The sequence below is a fragment of the Geotrypetes seraphini genome, chromosome 2, assembly GCF_902459505.1.
Source record: "Geotrypetes seraphini chromosome 2, aGeoSer1.1, whole genome shotgun sequence".
Lineage (NCBI taxonomy): Eukaryota > Metazoa > Chordata > Amphibia > Gymnophiona > Dermophiidae > Geotrypetes > Geotrypetes seraphini.
The window spans coordinates 394,309,649-394,334,220 of NC_047085.1; the positions used below are offsets into that span (position 1 = coordinate 394,309,649).

General features: G+C 42.6%; 1 protein-coding gene across 9 annotated transcripts in view; it reads right to left on the bottom strand.

Moving 5' to 3' along the window:
- Nucleotides 1–24,572, bottom strand: part of STK31 (serine/threonine kinase 31) — a 620,303-nt gene that overhangs the window by 301,440 nt on the left and 294,291 nt on the right. For all 9 annotated transcript variants that reach the window (XM_033930854.1, XM_033930858.1, XM_033930859.1 and 6 more), the window contains one exon: nucleotides 6,891–7,056. In XM_033930854.1, coding sequence (XP_033786745.1) covers nucleotides 6,891–7,056 — 166 coding nt within the window. The remainder of the gene's footprint in view (nucleotides 1–6,890; nucleotides 7,057–24,572) is intronic.

Sequence of the window (24,572 nt, forward strand, 5' to 3'; positions counted from 1 at the left end):
CTTCATCTTTGTATGACCTTCATCTTTGGATGGAGCTCTAATCTACCAATCAACCAAGTATGGATGAACCTGAATCCTTCTTTTGCGCAGATGCACTGCAACTACCGCCATCAACTTTGTAAAGGTGTGAGGCACTGTTGCTAAACCAAAAAGGGAGTGCTAAAAACTGGAAATGCCTCTTCAGTATGGTTTTCTGGGAAAAAGGGAATATGTAGGCTGCCATCAAATCCAGCGAGGCTAGAATTCCCCCGTGCCACCGAGGCTAGAACCGAATGCATGATCTCCATTTAGATTCTGAACACCTGTTGTGCTCATGGCCAGACTTCAGATCCAAGATGGGCCTCCAATTGTCTAAGTCTTTCTTGAGCACAATAAAATACATTGAATATCTGCCCAAGCCTGATCCTGCATCCAGTATGACTCCACAACCTGGATATCCAAAAGCTTTTTTACTGTCATTCTCTCTTTGGCTGCTTTCTCTGATCTTCTGCCAGAAAATCTACAAAGAAATCCCAAAAAGGGCAAAAAAAATTTAAGCTTGTAGCCCTCTCAAATGATGTCCAGCACCCATTTGTCTGAATAGATCCTCACCCAGGTTTCCTTGTAATCTGAGATTATTCCTCTTATTCTGGAAAGGTTGGGTTCTTGCTTGGCATCATTGGGACTTCATGGTAATAGTTGCTGAGCAGGGCATTGACTCCTAAGGACATCTAGAGTCCCCAAACCTCTGTCTAGATCTCTGAGCAGAGGAGCCCATTGGTGCATGGTGAGACCGCCTGTAGCCATGAAAGGAACCATGATTTGACCCCCCCTTAAGGCATATGATTTACTGTCTGGCAATGACTTAGGACAACGATCTGCCACACTGGCAATGAGATTGTCCAACCTCTTGCAAAATAGCATATGTCCTTTAAAAGGCAGCCTGCTCAAAATAGCTATAGAAACAGAATCTCCCACCCATTGTCTGATCTAGAGCATTCTTCAGGCCGAAACAAAATAATCAGACACCTTGCCCATGGCCCTAAAATCATCTTATAGGGTGGTCTACTATCTAATACAACCCCAACAGAAAAACCTGGGGGTATTTGCTCTCCTCCATGGACAGAGTCTGTCTTATGGCAGGCACACTCACAAAGAAAGCTGCTGCCACCGATATCAGACCCAGAGTTAAAGCCACACACTATCTTTTAAGGACCAAGTCCTGTGTATCCTTTAGTATCATTCATCTTCCACTAGGAAGTGAAGTATGCACAACTAGCAAATCCACCTTAGGTGAGCAAAAAGCTGCTGGAAATCAGGAGCCATTAGGTACAATTTTGTCATAGATTGGCAACCCTCAGGAGGGTCCTCTGGCACCTTCCAGTGCTCCATCAGCCTCATGCACATGAAAGAAAAAATGTGATCTAGATCTAGGAGCTGCTCATAAGCGAAATTTCAACTGGGGAAGTCTATGGGGGTTCCAAATTTAAATTCCCACAAAGGCACTATAATGACATCATCAAACCCACTGGATTGAAAAGTCTGCACACTGTTGGTTCCTCTCCCTGGTTTAGGACTGCCACAGACTCTTGGCTGTTAGCTACCTGAGACTCGGACTCCTCTATTAGGATTCACTATGAGGAAGTAAAGATATTGACCCTGACCCCCCAGGCAACAGTTTTTTTTCTAACTGAACCTCCGGTTCCTGCAGTAAAGCTTTCCGCTGGGGAACTGTGCTCTGTAAAGGTAAACCCCCATGCGTCACCACCAGCAATACTCCAGATTGAAGCTTATTTGAAGAATCTGCACAAACATCAAACTTACAAAATCAGCCCTCTCAGCTAGATTTCCGATCCAGAGAGTCTGTTTCTTCTCCTAGGCAAAGCTGCCCCAGTAACACTGGGGACCTCTGGAGTACCAGAAGCCTCAAAATCTGGATAAAAACTGGAGACTAATAAACCAGAATCAGAGCAGATCAGAAACATAGAATATGATGGCAGAAAAGGGCCATCGGCCCAACAAGTCTGCCCACTCGAAGAAACCTCCCCTCTAAGCACTTCCTCGAAGTCAACCCACATATTTATCCATTTTTTTCTTAAAATCGAGCACGTTGCTGGCCTCAATTACCTGAAGTGGAAGATCATTCCAACTATCAACCATCCTTTCAGTGAAGAAATACTTCCTAACGTCTCCATGGAATCTCCCACCCTTGATTTTTAACAGATGACCTCTTGTTACCGTAGGTCATGGGTAGGGAACTCCAGTCCTCAAGAGCCGTATTCCAGTTGGGTTTTCAGGATTTCCCAAATGAATATGCATGAGATCTATTTGCATGCACTGCTTTCAATGCATATTAATTGGGGAAATCCTGAAAACCCAACTGGAATACGGCTCTCAAGGACCGGAGTTCCCTACCCCTGCCGTAGGTCCTGTAAGGAAAAAGATGTCTTCTTCCACCTCAATACAGCCAGTAACATATTTGAACGTCTCTATCATGTCTCCCCTCTCTCTGCGTTCTTCAAACATAGAAACATAGAAACTGACGGCAGAAAAGGGCCAAGGCCCATCTAGTCTGCCCATACCAATGTCCCACCCCCTAACTCCCTCCTTGAAGAGATCCCACGTGCCAATCCCATTTTTTCTTAAAATCTGACATGCTGCTGGCCTCAATCACCTCCAGTGGAAGACTATTCCAGCGATCAACCACTCTTTCAGTGAAGAAATATTTTCTGGTGTCACCATGAAATTTCCCACCCCTGAGTTTCAACAGATACCCTCTTGTTGCCATGGGACCTTTAATAAAAAAGATATCTTCCTCCACCTGGATACGGCCTGTGACATATTTGAACGTATCGATCATATCCCCCCTCTGCGTTCCTCGAGTGAATAGAGATGCAACTTATCCAGCCGTTCCCCATACGGGAGATCCTTGAGTCCTTAGACCATCCGGGTGGCCATTCTCTGAACCGACTCAACTCTCCGCACATCTTTGTGGTAATGTGGCCTCCAGAATTGTACACAGTATTCCAGATGGGGTCTCACCATGGATCTGTACAAAGGCATTATGACCTCGGGTTTACAGCTGACGAAGCTCCTACGGATACAAGAGAGTATAGCTGCAACTTACCTAGACGTTCTTCATATGTGAGATCCTTGAGTCCTGAGACCATCCTGGTGGCCATTCCCTGAACCGACTCCATTCTCAGCATATCCTTTTGATAATGTGGCCTCTAAAACTGAACACAATATTCCAGCTGAGGTCTCACGATGGATCTGTACAACGGCATTACAACTTCAGGCTTTCGGCTGACAAAACTTCAGATGCAACCCAGCATTTGTCTAGCCTTGGATGAAGATTTCTCCGCTTGATTGGCAGTCTTCATATCTTCACTAATGATTACTCCTAGGTCCCGTTCTGCCATAGTTCTTGTTAAGGTCTCACCATTCAGGGTGTAAGTTCTGCATGGGTTTCTACTGCCAAGGTGCATAACCTTACACTTTTTGGCATTAAAACTCAGTTACCAAATTGTGGACCATTGTTCCAATAAAAGTAGGTCCTGCGTCATAGTGTCGAGCACTGTGCTTTTGCCCACTACGTTGCACAGTTTAGCGTCATCGGCAAATAATGCAATTTTACCTCAAAGTCCCAAAGGCAGGTCCTGTACAAAGATATTAAATAGGATTAGACCCAAGACAGAGCCCTGCGGCACTCCACTGATCACTTCCGACGTTTCGGAGGGAGTACCATTTACCACTACCCTCTGAAGTCTGCCACTCAACCAGTCTCCAACCCATGCAGTCATTTTCTTGCCTAGTCCCAACAAACTCGTCTTGTTCAATAACCTATGGTGTAGGACACTATCAAAAGCCTTATTGAAGTCCAAATACAGATATGGGATTCTCCCATATCTAGCATTTTTGTTACCCAGTCAAAGAAGCTGATTAGATTGGATTGGCAGGACCTTCCTTTTGTGAATACATGCTGGTGGGGATCACTCAGCCTCTCTTCATTCAGAATCGTATCTAGCTTGTGTTTAATCAAAGCACAGTACCGGGTAAAGCTTTGGATTCTTGCCCAGAAATAGCTAAAAAGAAAAAATTAAAATTAAAAAATAAAATTAAATAAAATTTAAAAAAATTTAAATTGAATCAGATTGGGCAGACTGGATGGACCATTTGGGTCTTTATCTGCCGTCATCTACTATGTTACTATGTTACTATGTTTCCAGTTTACACAGTATTGATGTGAGACTTACCGGTCTGTAATTTGCAGTCTCCGATCTGCATCCCTTTTTGTGAAGCGGAATGACGTTAGCTGTTTTCCAGTCCAATGGGACTTTTCCCATACTTAGGGAAAGATTGAAGAGCGCAGCTAACAGCTCTGCCGGGACATCTCTCAGTTCCCTAAGTACTCTGGGGTGCAGTTTATCCGGTCCCATGGCTTTGTTCACTTTGAGCCTTGATAGTTCTTGGTAGACACTGCTGGTGGTAAATTCAAAATTCTGGAATGGGTCTTCTGAGCTCTCCCTTGTCTACAGCTGTGGACCAGATCCCAGCGCCTTACGGATAAAGACTGAACAGAAGTATTCGTTGAGTAATTCGGCTTTATCAGAGTCCAATTCCACATAGTTACCGTCAGATTTCCTTAGGTGCACTATCCCGTCTGTGTTCCTTTTTCTGTCACTAATATATCTGAAAAAGGATTTATCCCCTTTTTTTATATTCTTAGCTAAATTTTCTTCCATCCAAAGTTTGGCATCTCTGACCGCTGTTTTAACAGTTCTAGATTTCACCAGATAGGCTTCTTTAGCTTCCAGTCGTTGCGATTGTTTGTAGGATACAAATTCTCTTTTCTTCTGTTTTATGAGTTCTGAGATCTCCGCGGAGAATCACTGGGGTTTTTTATTTCTCTTTTGTGGATGTGTTTAACCTAGTGAAACCCCTCCTGAGGTGAAACCATACCATGTTGTGGTCACTGGAGGCCAACGCATCACCTACAGAGACCTCTGTGACGCTATCTCCATTGGTGAGTATTAGGTCCAGAATTGTCTAATCCCTAGTGAGCTCCAATACCATCTGTTTGAGTTGTGCTACCCTTATGGCGGTTAGTAGCCTTCTGCTGCCGCTGGTCGTAGCGGAAAGTTTGTTCCAATCTGTATCAGGCACATTGAATTCCCCAACAGTACAATATCTCCACGCAGAGTGATGGTCTCATTGTCTTCGATTAATTCTTTGTCTATGTCATCCTGTTGTCTTGGAGGTCTGTATACAATACCAAGGTAGAGGCATTTGTCATTTCCCCTGGCCAGGTTCACCCAGAGGATTCTCCGGTATACTTGGCATCTGTGATTCTGGTAACTTTGATGTCTTCTTTGATGTATATTGCTACCCCTCCTCTGGTTTTACCTTCTCTGTCTCGACGGAGCAAGTTATATCCTGGTATAGCCATATCCCACCCATGGGAATCTGTGAACCAGGTTTCAGATATTGCCACCACATCTAAGTCGGCATTCCTCATTTCCATCTCCAATTCCAGAATTTTATTGCCAAACTGTAGGCATTAACATACATAGCCCTCCATACACTATGTTTGCCTGATCTCCATGGAGATTTTCCCGTTTGATTTAGTTTGTCCCCTACAGTACTGTCTGCAACGTGAGTACTTACCTCAGACTCAGCAAGGGAAACCGAGGGGCTACAGCATAGCCTTCTGATGCAGGAGACGGAGCCAAGAAAAAAAAATGTAGGTGCCTTCTACACAACTCACTATTGGAGTTGCCTTCTGAGGGAGAATCAGGAGTAAGACCTTCATGAATATAAAGGTGAAACCCCTATGAGACCCCCAGAGGATAATTTTAAGAGAGACATTTTGCTATTGAATGCAGGTTTCTGAATAATGAAAAAAACATCTCTCTCCCTGTCAGCAGAAACAATATGCTTATGTGAGAGGTTCATTTTTGCTCTAGTAGGAGACATGATTGAGACGTTTAAATATATCACGGGCCGTATCGAGGTGGAAGATGATATCTTCTTTCTTAAAGGACCCTCGGCCACGAGAGGGCATCAGCTGAAAATCAGGGGCGGGAAATTTCATGGCAACACCAGAAAGTATTTCTTCACCGAAAGGGTGGTTGACCATTGGAATGAACTTCCACTGCAGGTGATTGAGGCCAGTAGCGTGCCAGATTTTAAAAGGAAATGGGATACGCATGTAGGATCTCTAGGGGGATAAAGTAAGGAGGGTGGGTCATTAGAGTGGGCAGACTTGGTGGGCTGTGGCCCTTTTCTGCTGTCATTTTTCTATGTTTCTAAGATGTCCTACCAACAGTTATCTGAACAGCTGACAGAATGACAATGAAGCTCAGGGAAGAGGGGGACCTACTCTCAGAAATTATTGAACTTAGTATTAAGAATGCATTGTCATGGGAATATAAAAATGTCAGATTTGACACTAGGTGACATCATGCTTCAATATGGCTCCGAGATAAATATGCAGACTATACAATCAATAGATATGATAGATGTGTCAACCCAATAGAAAGTGAGTATGTAATCTGTAACTAGGTAGTACTCTAGGCTACTGAACTAAGTAGCATACTGGCTGGCTTAAGCTTCAGGATAGATTCATAACAGAAGCCAGCTACTCTGTACGTCATCCATTGGCTCAATTTGCTATACTTTGTTGTTCCATGTAAGCTAACTTTTATCTATTACCAATAAACCTATATTATATACAGCAATTGGGTTGTTGTTGTGAGGTCATATTCTGAAAAGGTTAGCAGAACCTTTTCACTTCTACGCAACTCACGACTAGAGGTGACTAACCCACTGGTTCAAGACTCGTATACCTTTTACACTAGAATTCAAGAGTTAATTCATTTTTTATTTTACAGAAATAATCAAAATCTTACCATATCTTTGCACAGTCGAATCATCTCTTGGGCAAGGTTATATTCTGTCCAGCTCTCATCAAGCTTATGCAAGGATGATGGTACTGCAAGGCATTCTAAAGTAACAATTCTGACTGCCTCTGAGAGATTGTCCCCAAAACAAATATTCACATTTGCATGACCATGCCTTTTAATGAAAGGAGAAAAAGCACATCAGATATGATGCAAACAATACTATTATTAATCATTTTTGTAGTGCTACTAGACATATGTAGTACATATTATATGCAGGAAAGAAGGTGTAATCTCTGTCCCTAGTGAGCTCACAATCTTGGTACCTGAGCCAATGTAGGGATAAGTGACTTGAACAAACCAACAGCAGAGACAACTGATGACCAGAGTCAAAAAGGATGTTTGAGAAAGCCAAATGTTTAATGCAAAAGTTTCTATGAATAAAGTGAAATAACTTGACAAGCCCTGTTTTGGTCACAAGGCCTGCCTCAAGAGCCTGAAGACATACAAACATATAAAAACAAATGGATACAAAAATGAATGTTTAGTAAATCTGAAAAAATGTAGCAATATATCAAATGGTATATCAATAAAATAATATAAAATCTAACTTTGAAAATCTACTCCAGCGCTGACCAGGTCTGAGGAGTCTGGCATGGGAGCTTGCGCTGCCCCGTCTCCCCTCCCAGCAATCCATGCAGCCCCAGCTGAGAGAGCAGATCAAGCCAAAGTAAGCCCTCAAAAACAGCTCAATGCCATTGAGTTGCCCCCATCCAGCCCAAGGAGTCCAATGTGGAAGCTTGCACCACTCCTCCTAGCAATCCGTGTGGTGCCTACTTAAGCACTGCACCAACGTTCGGCACATTGCCTAAGACACACTCCTTTGCACAGAGACTTCAGCAGCAACCAGAAGAAACCTACAAGCAGCTCTTGCTCGTAACATTCCTCTTTAACTACAAGAAACTAAAGTCACAAGTTCTCTCATCTCATCAAGAGCGACCCTCTACAACTGTAAGTAAATGAAATTGCTATGTAGCAATGTTTCTATTTTGCCTAACAACCCTGGATCAAACCCAAGGCATGTCCTTCCAAACTATTCTAATTCACTAGTCCAATCAAAGAAAATCCAAACAAGAAATAGCTCATCATACCCAAAGGCAATTTCTATTAGATATAACTCCTTCTTCCAATCAGATACCCACTATACCAGGGATCTCAAAGTCCCTCCTTGAGGACCGCAATCCAGTCGGGTTTTCAGGATTTCCCCAATGAATATGCATTAAAAGCAGTGCATGCACATAGATCTCATGTATATTCATTGGGGAAATCCTGAAAACCAGACTGGATTGCGGCCCTCAATGAGGGACTTTGAGACCCCTGCACTATACATACCACCATAAAAGCAAAAAGAAAAATCAGAAAGCACAACAAATTACTCCCAATTAGTATTACCAACCATATCAACAAGCCAAAAGCAAACACTCCAATGCCATGCATCTATGTCAATGCAATGTAACTTGCAAAACTATAAATAAAAGAACTACTCATTGACAATAACATTGGTTTAGTCTTATTCAAGGAGACCTGGCTAAACGAGATGAACAGACTCCTCATCTCTGTCCTGATGGATACAGCATATTACATGCACCCAGACAAGTCAAAAGAGAAGGAAGACTAGCCTTGATTTACAAAAGCCTCATCAACATGAATACATGGCATGTGAGCTTCAAGATAAAAAAGACCATCTTTCCAGCACCATAGGGTTATTGCTCCTTTACAGACCACAAGGCCCATGGCTATTCACTAGTAATAAAATGCAAATCATTTCAAGCATAACATTATGTACTTACCCTGGTAAGCTCTTTTCCAGCAGATAAGCAAGACATTCTAGACAGTAGGGTTATTTCCCTTTAGTCACACGGTTGCAGAAGGAATCTACTCTGGAGTTTTCACTCTGCCTCTACAGTACTTCACTGATCAGTTTAGCGCCCTCTACTGTTAGTACTCAAGCACCGAGGAGCACTGAATATACATGAAGTAGGGTACCTGTAGTAACAGGCTCAAACCAATTGTTCTGCTCAAGAATTCAATCAACAGTAAAGGGAAATACCAACACCGACTTCAAAGAAGCTGAGAAACAACTCCCCAATAGTTTCAAGTTTATTTAAAATTTCTTATACCACCTAATCAAACTTCTAAGCGATGTACAATAATAATAAAAATTTATGCAACATACATCGACAGTAAAACAAGGTTAAAACAACATTACATGACATCATTGGGGACAGTTAGTACAACCAAAAACTTAAACCATGGACAAATGAAAACAGAAGGAAAAAGGTAAGAACTACAGTATTCTGATAAAAGAGAACAAGTAAGGGAAGAACAATGGGAGTGGACATATATCCAAATTCTTTCCAACCCACGGGTATCCAAGAAATAGCTTGGAAAGGCATAAACAGCTCGAAACTGCAAGTAGGCGCAGTAAATACTGAGCAGGAGTCTAGAATGTCTCACCTATCTACTGGAAAAGAGCTTAGCAGGGTAAATATATAATCTCTTTTTCCAGTGCGATAAGTGAGACATTCTAGAAACATAGAAACATAGAAAAAAGCGGCAGAAAAGGGCTACAGCCCACCAAGTCTGCCCATTCCAAGTATCCCCCCCCTGAATTTACTTCCTTAAAGATCCCACAAGAGTATCCCATTTATTCTTAAAATCCGTCACGCTGCTGGCCTTTACCACCTGGAGTGGTAGTCTGTTCCAATGATCTACCACTCTTTCGGTGAAGAAGTACTTCCTGGAGTCGCCGTGAAACTTCCCTCCCCTGATTTTCAGCGGATGTCCTCTGGTGGTCGAGGGACCCATGGGCCAGGAGATATCATCTTCTGGCTCGATGCGTCCCGTGATGTATTTATACGTTTCGATCATATCTCCCCGTTCTCTTCTTTCCTCGAGTGAGTACAGTCGCAACTTCTGTAGTCTTTCTTCATATGGGAGATCCTTGAGCCCCACGACCATCCTGGTGGCCGTTCGCTGAACCGACTCGATCCTTTGCACGTCTAGACCAGAAGTGCCCACACTTTTTTGGACTTGTGAGCAACTTTTAAAATGACCAAATCAAAATGATCTACCAACAATAAAATTTTAAAAAAACACAAAGCACACTATGCAGAGAAAATGTTAATTATCATTTATATTCCGGGAGGTTTTCAAAGAGGTCAAGTCAGATGACTTTATGCAATGTCACCTCAGTAACAACTATACAAAAATAGACAAATATACCCCCTCCCTTTTTACTAAATCGCGATAGCAGTTTTTAGCACAGGGAGCTGCTCTAAATGCCCTGCACTGCTCTCGACGCTCATAGGCTCCCTGTACTAAAAACCACTATTGCAGTTTAGTAAAAGGGGGCCATAGTGCAAAATATAAACGTCAGATATAAATTCTCAAAACGGAAACATTTTGATCACTAAATTGAAAATAAAATCATTTTTCCTACCTTTGTTGTCAGGTGATTTCATGTGTCTCAGGTTGCACTTTCTTCTTCTGACTATGCATCCAATATTTCTTCCCTTCTTTCAGCCTCCTGTATGCTTCCCTCTCCTCCAGACCTTATTCCCCCCCAACTTTTTCTTCCTCTCTCCCTGTCCTCCTCCCCTTTCTTTCTGTCTTTGTTTCCCTTCTTTCTTTGTCTCCCTGTCCCCCCTTTCTTTCTTTCTGTTTCCCTTCTTTCTTTCTGTCTCCCTGTCCCTCCTTTCTTTCTTTCTATCTCCCTGCCTGCCACCTTTCTTTGTTTTTCTTTCTCCCTGCCCTCTCCCAAGCCACCGCCATTGGGGAACAGGCCCCCGAGTTGCCCGCTGCCAAATTGTGAGCTCTCCCTGCTTCCTGACACAGTAAACAGAAGCACTGAGCCGACCAGCCTTCCCCCTGACGTAAATTCTGACGTCGGAGAGGAAGTTCCGGGCTAGCCAATCCCGTCTGAATTGACGTCGAAGGGGGGAAGCTGGTCGGCCCAGCGCTTCTGTTAACCGTGTAGGGAAGCAGATAGAAAGCGAATGCAATGCAAGTCTATCACGGAGCCTGGGATGGGCTCCGTGATCAACCTTTTGGGCACCCCTGTTCTAGACAGTAGAGACGTACAAAAGCAGTCCTCCCAAAAAAATAGGGTGGGCTTGCTGCGCCACCTGTAAGACCGAGGACCCAAAAGCGAAGTCCTGTCTTGCCACCATACCAACTCTGTAGAACTTGGCATACATGCGAAGAGAAAACCACGTTGCTGGCCTGCAAATCTCCACAACAAACAGGATTGAAACACAAGATCAAGTCCCCGCAAGAATGTGAGCTCATGAAATGGTCCCTACATAGCCATCTGGAAACAAGGCCTTTGAAGCAGGAGCGTCCTGCTGAACGGAATGATTCAGCACAAACAAATGGACAAAGAAGAAACTCGTTGGTGACCTTAAGTAACGCAGAAGAACTCTGCGCACATCCAGTTTCTTCAACAGGCAATCCTGTGACTGGGAACCTGTCGGCTGAAAGTCAGGCAAACACACATCTAGGCTGATCAGGAAAACCAAAATCATGTTCAGCCAGCAGGAAGGAGCCATCCAAAAGAAAACTCCATTCTCTGAAATATGGAGGAAAGGGCCCCTGCAAGACCAAGGACTAGATTCACTAAGGGCATGGATCCGATGCGATCTGTGAGGGATCCAATCCGTGTCCGGGGGGGGCTGATTCAAGTTTTCAAGTTGTTATTAAAATTTGACGTGCACGCATCGTCAAATATTTCAAAGCGTATTACATAAGAATATAAGAATTGCCATTGCTGGGTCAGACCAGTGATCCATCGTGCCTAGCAGACTGCTCATGATGATCCGGGTGGCCCCCAGGTCAAAGACCAGTGCTCTTAAAGGAGTCCAGATACACCTGCGTAAGTTCCAATTTAACAGGAACTTTGTCCAACTTTGTCTTGAATCCCTGGAGGGTGTTTTTCCCCCTATAACAGATTCCGGAAGAGCATTCCAATTTTCTACCACTCTCTGGGTGAAGAAGAACTTCCTTACGTCTGTACGGAATATATCCCCTTTCAACTTTAGAGAGTGTCCTCTCGTTCTCCCTACCTTGGAGAGGGTTAACAGTCTGTCTTTATCTACTAAGTCTATTCCCTTCAGTATTTTGAATGTTTCGATCATGTCCCCTCTCAGTCTTCTCTTTTCAAGGGAGAAGAGGCCCAGTTTCTCCAATCTCTCACTGTATGGCAATTCCTACAGCCCCTTAACCATTTTAGTCGCTCTTCTCTGGACCCTTTCGAGTAGCACCGTGTCCTTCTTCATGTACGGTGATCAGTGCTGGACGCAGTATTCCAGGTGAGGGCGTATCAAGGCCCGGTACAGTGGTATGATACCCTTTGCCGATCTGTTTGTGATCCCCTTAATCATTTCTAGCATTCTGTTCGCCCTTTTCGCCATCGCCGCACATTGCACGGACAGCTTCATCGACTTGTCGACCAGTACTCCCAAGTCACTTTCCTGGAGGGGGTCTCTCCGAGTACCACACCAGACATCCTAAATTTGTGTATAAGATTTTTGTTACCGATATGCATCACCTTACACTTATCCACGTTAAACCTCATTTGCCATGTCGCAGCCCATTCCTCAAGTGTGTGTATGTCACATTGCAGGTCTTCGCAATCCTCCTGCATCTTCACTACTCTGAATAACTTCATATCGTCTGCAAATTTAATCACCTTGCTCTTCGACCAATTTCCAGGTCATTTATAAATATGTTGAAGAGCAAGGGTCCAAGCACCGAACCCTGCGGCACTCCACTAGTGACACTTTTCCAGTCCAAGTATTTACCCCCACTCTCTGTTTGCCATCCGCCAGCCAGATTTTAATCCATGTGAGTATTTCACCCTCAATTCCATGGCTCGCAATTTTTCGAAGTAGTTGTTCATGCGGAACCTTGTAGAACGCCTTCTGGAAATCCAGATATATAATGTTGACCGGACCACCCTTGTCTATCTGCCTGTTTATTCCCTCAAAGAAGTGTAGCAAGTTTGTCAAGCAAGATCTACCTTTGCTGAAGCCATGCTGGCTGGTCCTCATCAGACGGAATCCATCCGAGGGTAATCAAGGAACTGAAAGGGGTTATAGCTGAACTGCTTCAACTGATAGACAATCTGTCAATTTAATCAGGAAGGAAATGTTGAATGTTATGCCGATCTTCAAGAAAGGTTCGATTGGAGATCCGGGAAACTACAGACCGGCGAGTCTAACCTCGGTACTGGGAAAAATGGTAGAGGCGCTGATTAAGGACCGTATCTTTGATTACCTTGACATGGCTTTAGCAAAGGAAGATCTTGCTTGACGAACGGCTTTAGCAAAGGAAGATCTTGCTTGACGAACTTGCTGCACTTCTTCAAGGGAGTTAACAGGCAGATAGACAAGGATGACCCGGTCGACATTACATATCTGGATTTTCAAAAGGCATTTGACAAGGTTCCGAATGAACAACTACTTCGAAAAATTGTGAGCCATGGAATTCAGAGTGAAATACTCACGTGGATTAAAAACTGGTTGGCAAATAGGAACAGACAGTGGGGGTAAATGGACAATACTCAGACTGGAAAAGAGTTACAAGTGGAGTGCCGCAGGATTCGGGGCTTGGACCCATGCTCTTAGAAACATAGAAAAGTGACGGCAGAAAAGGGCCAAGGCCCATCAAGTCTGCCCACTCTATTGACCCACCCACCCTCCTAGCTACCCTTTAAGAGATCGCACTCTGATGTCCCATTCCCTCTTAGAGATCCGACATGAGCATCCCATCTGTTCTTAAAATCTGGCACGCTACTGGCCTCAATCACCTGTGCTGGAAGCTCATTCCAATTGTCAACCGCTCTTTCGGTGAAGAAGTACTTCCTGGTGTCGCCATGAAACTTCCCGCTCTTTATTTTCAGCGGGTGCCCTCTTGTGGCCGAGGGTCCTCTAAGAAAGAAAATATCATCTTCTACCTCAATACGAGCAGTGATATACTTAAACGTCTCAATCATGTCTCCCCTCTCCCTACATTCTTCGAGAGAGTATAGCCACAATTTGTTTAGCTTTTCTTCGTACGATAGATCCTTGAGTCCCGAGACCATCCTGGTGGCCATTCGCTGAACCGACTCAACCCTCAGCACATCCTTACGGTAATGTGGCCTCCAGAATTGTACGCAGTACTCCAGATGAGGCCTCACCATGGTTCTGTACAATTGCATTATGACGCTGGGCTTCCGACTAACAAAGCTTCTCCGGATACAACCCAGCATTTGCCTAGCCTTGGATGAAGCCTTCTCCACTTGATTGGCAGTTTTCATGTCTTCCCTAATGATTACTCCCAAATATTGTTCTGCTGCAGTCCTTGCCAAGGTTTCTCCATTCAATGTGTACGTTCTGCACGGATTATTGTTGCCAAGGTGCATGGCCTTGCATTCTTTACCGTATCAACTATTTTTTCTTCCATTTGTATTTTGCTTTCCTGACTAACCGACTAGCTCTCTTAACTTTTCCAGGTATTTTTTGCCCGTCTTTCTCTTTCTGCAATCTTTTGTTTTATGAAAGCTAACCTCTTAATTCCTGACTTTCTCAGCGATCCAAGCAATCATGAGATTTGGGGTGTTGGCTAATAACCAGCTGGGGTATTTGTCAAGGATGATGTTGTGGGAAGAGAGTTTCTTTAGGAGTTTATCTGTGTCAGAATTTTCTAGTGGTATAAATATGCTCCAGATTTGGTCAGCAGCACAGGGGTCGGGGGAAGCCACTGCTTGCCCTGGATCGGAAGCATGGAATGTTATTACTCTTTGGGTTTTGGCCAGGTACTAGTGACCTAGATTGGCCACTGTGAGAATAGGCTAAGGGCTTGATGGATTATTAGTCTGTCCCGGTAAGGCTATTCTTATGTTCTTATGTGATGAGTAAGCTGGAGCTATTTCAATGGAAGCACTCTCAACTTCTTGTACTGTCCATCTTATTGAGGAAATGGTCGGCGAGGGTCTGGGTAGTAGGTTGAGAGATCTATTCAGATAGACCTGGGTCTGGGGGTGTAATCATGGTGCGTAGTAAGCAAAATAGTTTTTTAATACTGAAGTTGTCATTTTCAATTTCATGAGCATAGTGGGCTTTTTGGCCTCAGTAATATTGTATTTGTTGATTGCAGCCCTCCATGCAGTTTTGTGTTCAGGTGAATTACTTTTTTGCCATTACTTCTTAAGTTTGCGGCAAGCATGTTTTTCTGCTTTCAAGGTATCCATAAACCAAGAGGAAGTCTTTACAGCTCTTATGTTGCTATAGCATATTGGGGGCTTGTGTGTTCAATTGTATTGTTCCAGGTAGTCAGCATTATTGAGAGCGTTATTTGACATTGTGTTTAGCATTTCAGACATTTTATTCCAAAACTGGTTAGGGTTGATCTTGCCTCTTGAAAGTGTTTTTGTGGTGAGACTTTTGATGGGTGTCTTACCCATATTTAGGAGGAGTCGAAGGAAAGTAGATAGTAGTCTGACTAGGGGACTGGGCACCAGTGAGTATCTGAGATTAAGATTGGGAGGGTTGGATGCAATTATGTCTACTTTGTGCCCTTTTATATGTGTGGGGCCTGAGGGTTTTGGGCCTAAGTGGCTGTCATTGAGGAAATTTTTTAATCTGCTGGCATTGGCATTATCCTGTAGTTCTATCCTGTATATTTATGTTGCCTATAATGACAACAACAAAACAACCAAAAAACTATTAATTTCAATACCACAATCCAAAGTCAAAATGCAAAACTAGAAGTGGATCTTATTAATTGCCAAAAAATCATCAAATAAGAAAAATAAGAAAAAATAATTAGATCTTCTAATAAATCAGCCCTAAGAGTTTTGGAGGAGAGATCTCAGTAAGGTTGCTAATGTTTTCAAGTCAGCTGGAATAGCTGCTCAGCCGAGGCAACCATGTCTAATCATTGATCCTCCACCACCTCCATAAAGCTTATAAATGTGCACACTGCAACTATGTCCCTTGGGTATGCAAAATTGCAAATCTTCAACTGTGCAAAAATAATTATATAAATAATTAATGTTTTTTGTTCATATGCTTATTAGCATTTCATCTATATAAAAAATATTGCATGTAAGGTTTGAAATAATTTCTCACAACTTGATGGTGCTGGCTGTCCACGGCCCAGGAAGACAGTAGACTAGTAAGATGCCAATACTGCAAGAGCACTGTGTTGGCTTTGTCTTCCAGTTTGCATATCAGATATTCAAGGTCGGGTTGGATCGAGGAGTCAGTTAAGGTAATGTTGAAGAAGCTTTTGTAGCTTATGGCCAGATCACCTCCTCGCTATCCTGTTCTGGGTGTTTAAATAATACTATAACCTGGGGGACATAGCTGGGTAAGTTCTGGGCTGGATTTGTCCTTGAGCCAGATTTCAGAGAAGAAGGCAAGGCCAAGATCATTTCAGTAATTTTTACTTTGTAGTAGTCATTTATTCTATTTTGGGTGAGGGGTATCTGTGTACCGTGTGTACAAAAAAGGCATTGTTTTCTGTTGGCATTGACTGCAGGATCAAGCTGTACTAGTCTTACTTGTTTAGTTTTCCAATAGGAGTATTGATATTCTAGCACTCACTGCAATGTTTATGATGCTGCCTTTTCCTAGAAAGACCCTTATTGAGTGACTCGTGGAAGTTACTGCTATTATGGTATGGTAAAATTGCCCTTTAAGTCCTAGGCAGCATTTGTTATGTTTTGTATTACTTCACAGTTTGCTTAGTATTGGATTTTGAATTTAGATTTCGATCATACCTTTCTCAATAATAACTCAAGGCAAGGTATATTTAGGTACAGTAGGTATTTTCTTGTCCCCTGGAGTAATTACACTAAGATTTGTATCCGATTCAATGGAAGGTTAAAAGAAATGTCCAAGATTTCAAGGAGTAGCAGTGAGAATTGAATTCTGGCTTTCCAGGTCCTCAGCTTGCTGTTCCAACCATTAGGTACAATTAATACAGATAATATATATCTATTATTACCTGAACCTAATGTTTGGCAAAACAACAGAAAAATGAAGGCTAGCAGAACTGAAGCATGGTGGCCATTTGGCAGCCTACTAGAATTATCGATAGGGGGTTGTTAAAAAAAAAAAAAAAAAAAAGACCCACCCAGGATGTTAAAATAGGTTAGGTAGGCCACTGCTAACAATATTTCAGTTCAAAAACTTTAACAAGCAATATAGAATCCAATACATTTTCCACTTTGAAATAAAGCAAATATAACTTAGGAAAATAAAACCAGCATAGGAAGAACCTGCAGAAAAAAAAAGTAGCTAATATATTTTATTTGAATACTGCAGATACAAAAATTCAAAGCAGCCCCCAATATCTAATCATGCTTAAGCTTTTACTTTTTTTACATCTATAGTAACACAATGGTGCACATGAAAATTGTCTAAAACTGTTCAACAATACAGATCTCCAACTATAAAGCTTCATGAACTTTAATATGGATTTTTACCACAAATTAAAAAAAATGACCAGAACTGAAAATTTATAGAAGTTAACTGTACTATTTTGTCAAAACAACTTAAAAATGTTACTTTTAAATTACAGATAGGAATAAAGAGAGATTATGTCCTTACCTTGATAATATCTTTTCCAGTAGATAGGTGGTGGGTTATCGTCCCATGGCCACAAGCCATCTGCAGAAGAAATCCACTCTGGATTTTTTCTATGTCCCTCCTAATAACTGTGAACTCTACTGCTACATGCAGTTAGTACCCAAGCATGCTAGAGCTCCAACCAAGTATGTGAAATAAGGACAACCTTCTTTCCAATACAACCTTCTCTCACTATACTGCTGAATGTATACTACAACACTGCAAATATACTGACTTCTCCTAAATTGGAGACTCTTGACAAAGGCATAATTGCTGAAACACTGTCAGTGTTGAGTCTGTACACCTAACGTCTTAGTCAATAAAGTTTGCTTTGGATCATCCCCAGTTGTGTGTTCAACAACTTTTCCTCACGACTCACATATCTTTATTATCTTCCCATTGTCGAAGCCTTTTGGGTTCCTCTCTTCAGTGCTGCTTTAACATAAAACACTTACATTTAATGAACTTGCAACAGCCAACATAATATCAAAGGAGCTCAGGTAGTACCCATGGAGACCCTCAAACATATTATACAGAATTCTTCAAAGCCCAAACAGCTGACTTGGAGAAGCATTAACAGTGTCCAGGGTAGACACTTCAGTAACAAGTCCATCTGTGAACTAACATGAGAGTAACATGAGTAGAAGTTTTTTCGTTTTTCCGTGATGAGATTTTTGTAGTTTTTTAGTTTGAGTCTCCAAGCTACTCTGTGCTCCTGGGTTCCAGATTTAATCCAAATTCTTTCTAATTTTCTAAGGTCCTTTTTTAACAATTGTAGCTCTGAGTCAAACCATCCCTCTTGGTTTGGGGTTCTGATTCTACGTGTTTTTATAGCCCCCATAAAAACACATAGAATCAGAACCCCAAACCAAGAGGGATGGTTTGACTCAGAGCTACAATTGTTAAAAAAGGACCTTAGAAAATTAGAAAGAATTTGGATTAAATCTGGAACCCAGGAGCACAGAGTAGCTTGGAGACTCAAACTAAAAAACTACAAAAATCTCATCACGGAAAAACGAAAAAACTTCTACGCCCACAAAATCGGAAATGTCACAAACAACAGTAGCAACCTCTTTAAACTGGTCAACGACCTCTACAACCTAGAGACACTCACCGAAAACCACGATGACGAATCTTCATTAACCGCTAACACCCTAGCAGACTTCTTCAACTCTAAGACACAGAAACTAAGATCATCGTTAACTTCCCCCCCCAAACCCCCACGGGGATTTCCCTATCCTGCCGGACACAGACAGGACTACACGAGACCCAGGGTCCAGAACGGACCTAAGCTGGAATTAATTCACTACCATCGACTGGCATACCTTCAACAAATACTTTAACAAATACACCAACTCCTTCTGCAGACTGGATACCTGCCCCCCACACATCCTGAAAACTGCATCGATCCACTTCAAAGCCAGTATGCTGGCATGGACAAACCACCTTCTATCCACAGGAAGCTTTCCAGCAGAACAGGGCCATATTTCGATAACCCCAATCATAAAAAACACAAAAGAACCACCCAACTCACCATCTAATTACAGACCAATTGCAAGTATCCCACTATTCACCAAAATAACTGAAGGGGTGGTAAATACCGAGCTAACCACATATCTGGAAAAATTCAACATCCTAAATGAAAATCAATCAGGTTTCCGCGCTGACCACAGTACCGAAACCATCATAGCCTCTCTTCTAGACAATTTACACACACTCTTCAGCCAGGGCTCCAGCACATTGATCGTGCAACTCGACCTGAGCAGTGCTTTCGACTTAGTCGACCACAACATTCTTTTAGACTGCCTTGCACTCATCGGCATCTCCGGCCAGGTCCTCAACTGGTTCCAGGGATTCCTAAGAAACAGATCATACCGAGTATTCAAAAATGACTCCTTTTCATACAGCTGGGACAACTCCTGTGGTGTTCCGCAGGGCTCCCCCCTGTCCCCCACCCTGTTCAATGTCTACCTTGCCTCCCTGGGTAATCTTCTGCAGAGCCACAGACTCAAATTCTTCATCTACGCAGATGACATCACTATAGTCATCCCGCTATCCAGCTTCACACCAGAATTCCTCACCTCCCTCTCAAATACACTCAACCAGATAGAACTCTGGATGCAATCCTACAGACTGAAACTAAACCCCGACAAAACAAAATTTTTCCTTGCTAGCCCCAAAGACAAAATATTAGACACCACAATTCAAGTAAAAGGATCGACCTTTCCCCTCGAACAAACCCTAAAAATACTAGGAGTCACACTGGACAAACACCTAACCCTGGAGAAGCACACCGACAATACAGTCAGGAAAAGCTTCTCGGCGCTCTGGAAATTACGCACCATAAAAAAATATTTCGACGACACGTCATTCCGCCTTCTAGTCCAATCCTCCATTCTTAGCATACTAGACTATTGTAATATCATTTACCTGAGCTCCACGAAGAAAAACACCAGAAGACTCAGAATGATCCAAAACACCGCTGTCCGCCTTATATTCGGCTTGAAAAAATGGGACCATGTTACCCCTTTCTACCACAAACTTCATTGGCTGCCATTGGAATCCAGAATACTATTTAAATTCGCTTGTTTCTGCTACAAAACAGTATTCGGCCTAACCCCAAACTACATCAACCCACACTTCATCCTGAATAACAGAGTCAAGAACCCCCGCAGAATCCAGTTATTTGCTTTCCCCTCCCTAAAACTCTGTCACTCCAACAAATTCTTCGACAAAACCCTCGCCTTCCAGGCTGCCAAGCTAAACCCATGGATAGCCCAATTAATCCTCGAGGCTCCAACCTACCCCAGCTTTAGAAAACTACTCAAAACACACCTCTTCCAAAGTCACGACACTTAATGGTCCCCCTCCTCATAGATCCCCCCTCCTCCCTCTATCTCGCCCCTCCTCCCCCCGACCCACCTTTTCCTTCGCCCCAATTTTATCTTCTCCCCTGCCTGCATCCCTACTCCTCTCAACACCTAACTCCATGCAACTCTGTTCAACTATTACTTAACTGCATGTAACTATGTTTAATTTATGTGAACCGCATGTAACGATGCACGTAACTATACTTAATTTATGTAAATCTGTTCAACCAACTCTTAACTGCATGTAATCCATGTTTAACCTATGTGAACCGCCTAGAACTCTCTGGGTATGGCGGTATACAAGAATAAAGTTATTATTATTATTATTATTAATGCATGCTGGAGAGGACACATGTGGGCTCTCACCCAAGGCACCACGTCTAATGTAGCCACCAAGGACAGCAGCTGTGTCGAACAAGACACCCAGGTACTCCATGTATTGCGTCGGCATCAAATTGCTTTTCCAGAAATTTACAATCCAACCCATATCTTCCAGGACTCGGATCACTGATTCACTGTGCACTGACCCTCAAACAAGGGGGCCCTGATCAGCAATTGTCTAGGTAGGGATGCACTTGCAATCCCATCTTGCCCAAGTGGGATACTACCACAAACATCACTTTGGTGAAGGTGCAAGGAGTTGTTGCCAGGCCAATGGGCAGAGCTGAAACTTTAAAATTATTTTCCAGGACATGAAACCTAAGAAACTACTTGTGGTCTGGAAAAATGGGAATATGCAATTAGGCCTCCGTCAGATCTATAGAGGCCAGGAACTCTCCCAGGGTTACTGCCACTATGATGGATCAAGCCATTTCCATGCGAAAGCGCAGAACTCTGACTACTGCATTCACGTGAGTAAGGTCCAGGGTAGGTCTCCAGTTATCTGAGCCTCTTTTTGGTATGATAAAGTATATGGCATATCTACTTGAGCCAGAGGGTTTGGGTGGCACAGGCTCTGTGGCCCGAATATCAAGCAACCTTCTCATAGTGGTTAGAACCCTTGCGGCTTTCTCAGGGTGTCCTACAGGCGAGTCCACAAACCAATCTCTCAGAGGCTGGGCAAATTCCAGCTTGTATCTGAACTGAATGATGTCAGAACCCACAAGTTGGATGAAATCCGAACCCATGCCTGCAGATACGCTGAGAACCTGCCCGCAATATGCAGAGGGGCCGCTCCCGGCCTGGCATCATTGCGACTTCTTGGTAGCTGGAGCAGCTCAAGAAACAGAGGACTAGTTCTGGACCCTGAGAACCTCTGCTGGTAGCCCTGTTAGGATCTCTGCAATGTTTTCAATTACATCACTGCTTAAAGAAATTAGAATGGCCTTTAAATCCTAAAATTCCCTTAATTTCAAAATTTTGGGAATTCTGTCAACTAAGAGTGATTCATGGTCATACGACCTCACTTTATTATAAGTTTTTTGTTTCATCATCTTTAAACCCGATTACATGTACAAAACGTGTATGGACCTCTGAATCCACTTGGGTTGGCTCTGAGGAACAATGGATTTATTTTTTTAAACATTCACAGCGCCTCACATTATCTACTAGTCTAATGCAATCATTATACTTTCTATTCAATAAAGCATATTGGACCTCTAATAAATTACAAAGAGCTCATCTATTAGATTCTAACAAATGTTGGCACTGTAAGGATAACTTAGGTGACCTGAAACATATGATTTATGATTGCCCAATTGTTCAACTATTTTGGAAATCAGTTTGAAAAATCATAGGTACTATATTACCTATTTCTTCTCAATTATCGTTTGACATTGTTCTCTTTCGGTCTCTTGCTTTGCCTGAGGACCTGAATAAATGGCAATCCAAATTACTTGATACATTAATTGCTGTCACTTTACAAATGATTCTTTTGCATTGGAAATCATTCTGGTGAGCAACGATTATGATGATTCATTAATATGAATGTAAAGCCAACTCCCTTATTAATAAAAGCTTTAAATCTAATAAAATTTGGGCACCGATAGCAAATATTTCTTCTTCACCTTAATTTATAGATACTATCTAACTGGTATTATTGAGTATAATATATAAATGTAATTTTAATGGTCTCTTATAATCAAAATTAATCTAGTCCCTGGTCTAAATGGGAGTATTTATAGTTGTATTTGAATAAATGACTTCATACGTTAAATAACAGATGCTTTTAGTCCTTAATGCATCTATGATTTGTATTGTAAGTAACATTTTAATAGTAAAATCTCCTTGATTTTAAGTTATTCACGTACATTTCTAATGAAAAGGATCTCTGCGATGTGAAACTGGCATACTGTCAAGAGCTCCCTGAGCCTCTAGAGCACACGTTTCAAACACAAGTCCCATGGGCCGCCTCGCCATTTTATGCGGCCAATGGTGATTGTGCGCCAGCTTGAGGACGATGTACCATTTTCTTCATTGCCAGCTCCCTCCTCCTCACTGTCGCAGTTGTTTCTGTGCACAAAGTTGTGAGCAGCAGCTCCTCATGCCTCATCCAGAAGCCTTCCAGTATATATTGGTGCGAGAAGAATGAGGTACAGATGCATTTGGGGGGGGGGGGGAGAGAGAGATGCCAGCCTGCAGGGAGGAGAGATGCTAGATCACAGAAAGGAGAGGAGAGATGGAGACAGATGTTAGACCTCAGGAAGAGGGAGGGAAGGAGATAGAGATGCCAGACCACAGGAGAGGAGAGAGAGATTCCAGGCTATGGGAAGGAAAGGAGAAAGATGCCAGACCATATGAGGGGGGAAGGGAGAAGACAATTGTCTGACCATGGAAGAAGGATGAGATGGTGCACAAGGGGAAGGGAAGACAGAGAGAGGATATGGTGCACAGCAATGGGTGTGGCAGGAAAGAGATAAGAAGAAATGCTTCTTATGGATAGATGGGAATAGGAGAGAAGAAAGAGGGGGGAAGATGGTACACATGGATAGATGAGAAGGGAAGACATGGAAAATTAGATAGATTTTGAGAAGAAAGCAGAAAAATGAAAGAAAGTTGAAAGTTAATGCAAAAGACGGATGTATGGCAGAAAGTGATGGAAAGAAAAACAGCAAATGGATAAGGTGGCCCTGGATACACATTTAAGAGCACAGAAGGGAAGTGCAACCAGATACTGGGAAAAGATGGTTTGAAAAACAAAATCACCAGGCAACAAAGGTAAGGGAAATTATTTTATTCTCAATTTAGTGATTGAATTGTGTCAATTTTGAGAATTTACATCTGCTATCTATATTTTGCACTGTTTAGGAAGAAATGCATTTGTTTCCATTTCTCTGGGGTTGTACTGCATGCAGAGTCTTGAATCTTAGAGTTTCGTTTGTATATATTAGTATTTTTAGTTTGTGGTCCCGTATTTGCAAAGGGGTTATCTGTGTTCTGGTAGGAATGAATGTTGAGAAGCATACTGTGTGCTTTGTGTAGTTTAATTTTGTAGTTAACCATTATGTAGTGTTAATAAGATTATATTATAGTGTTAATATATATTATATTATAGTGTTAATAAGATTATATGAAAAATGAATGGAAAAATGGTATTACAATTAGTACTATTATGGGGGCGGGGTTTGGGGGTGGAGATTGGGAAGGGTCTGGCCTGTGACAGCCTATGTTTTAGATTTCGGCCTCTTAATGTGATTGAGTTTGACACCCCCTGCTCTAGAGGTTCTGGGTCTTCTATCAGGCAGGGTCTTGGGACAACAGTCCACACAAAATTCATGAGATCATCCAGGCCTTTACCAAACAATAATTGCCCTTTAAAAGGGAGTCAGCCAAGTCAGCTTTAGATGTGGAATCGCCAGCCCACTGTCTGATCCAGAGCATACGATGACCAGAAATGGAATTAGCCGATGCTTTACCCAGGACATGAAGAATGTCATACAGGATATCAACCACATAGTACACTCCCGATAAAAGAAACCAAGGGGGAGGATCGACAGCTTCACTCGCTAAAGTGCACAGTCTAGAAAGACAAGCACGCATGACAAAGGATGACGTTGAAGCAGCTGCAACTCCCAAAGCCACTGCTTCAAAATGTCTCCTGAGCACTACATCTACTATGCGGTCCTGCATGTCCTTGAGCACTACACCGCCTTGCTCGGAAGGGAGGTGCGTTTAAAGGCCTGAGCCACTAAGGAATCCACTCCAGG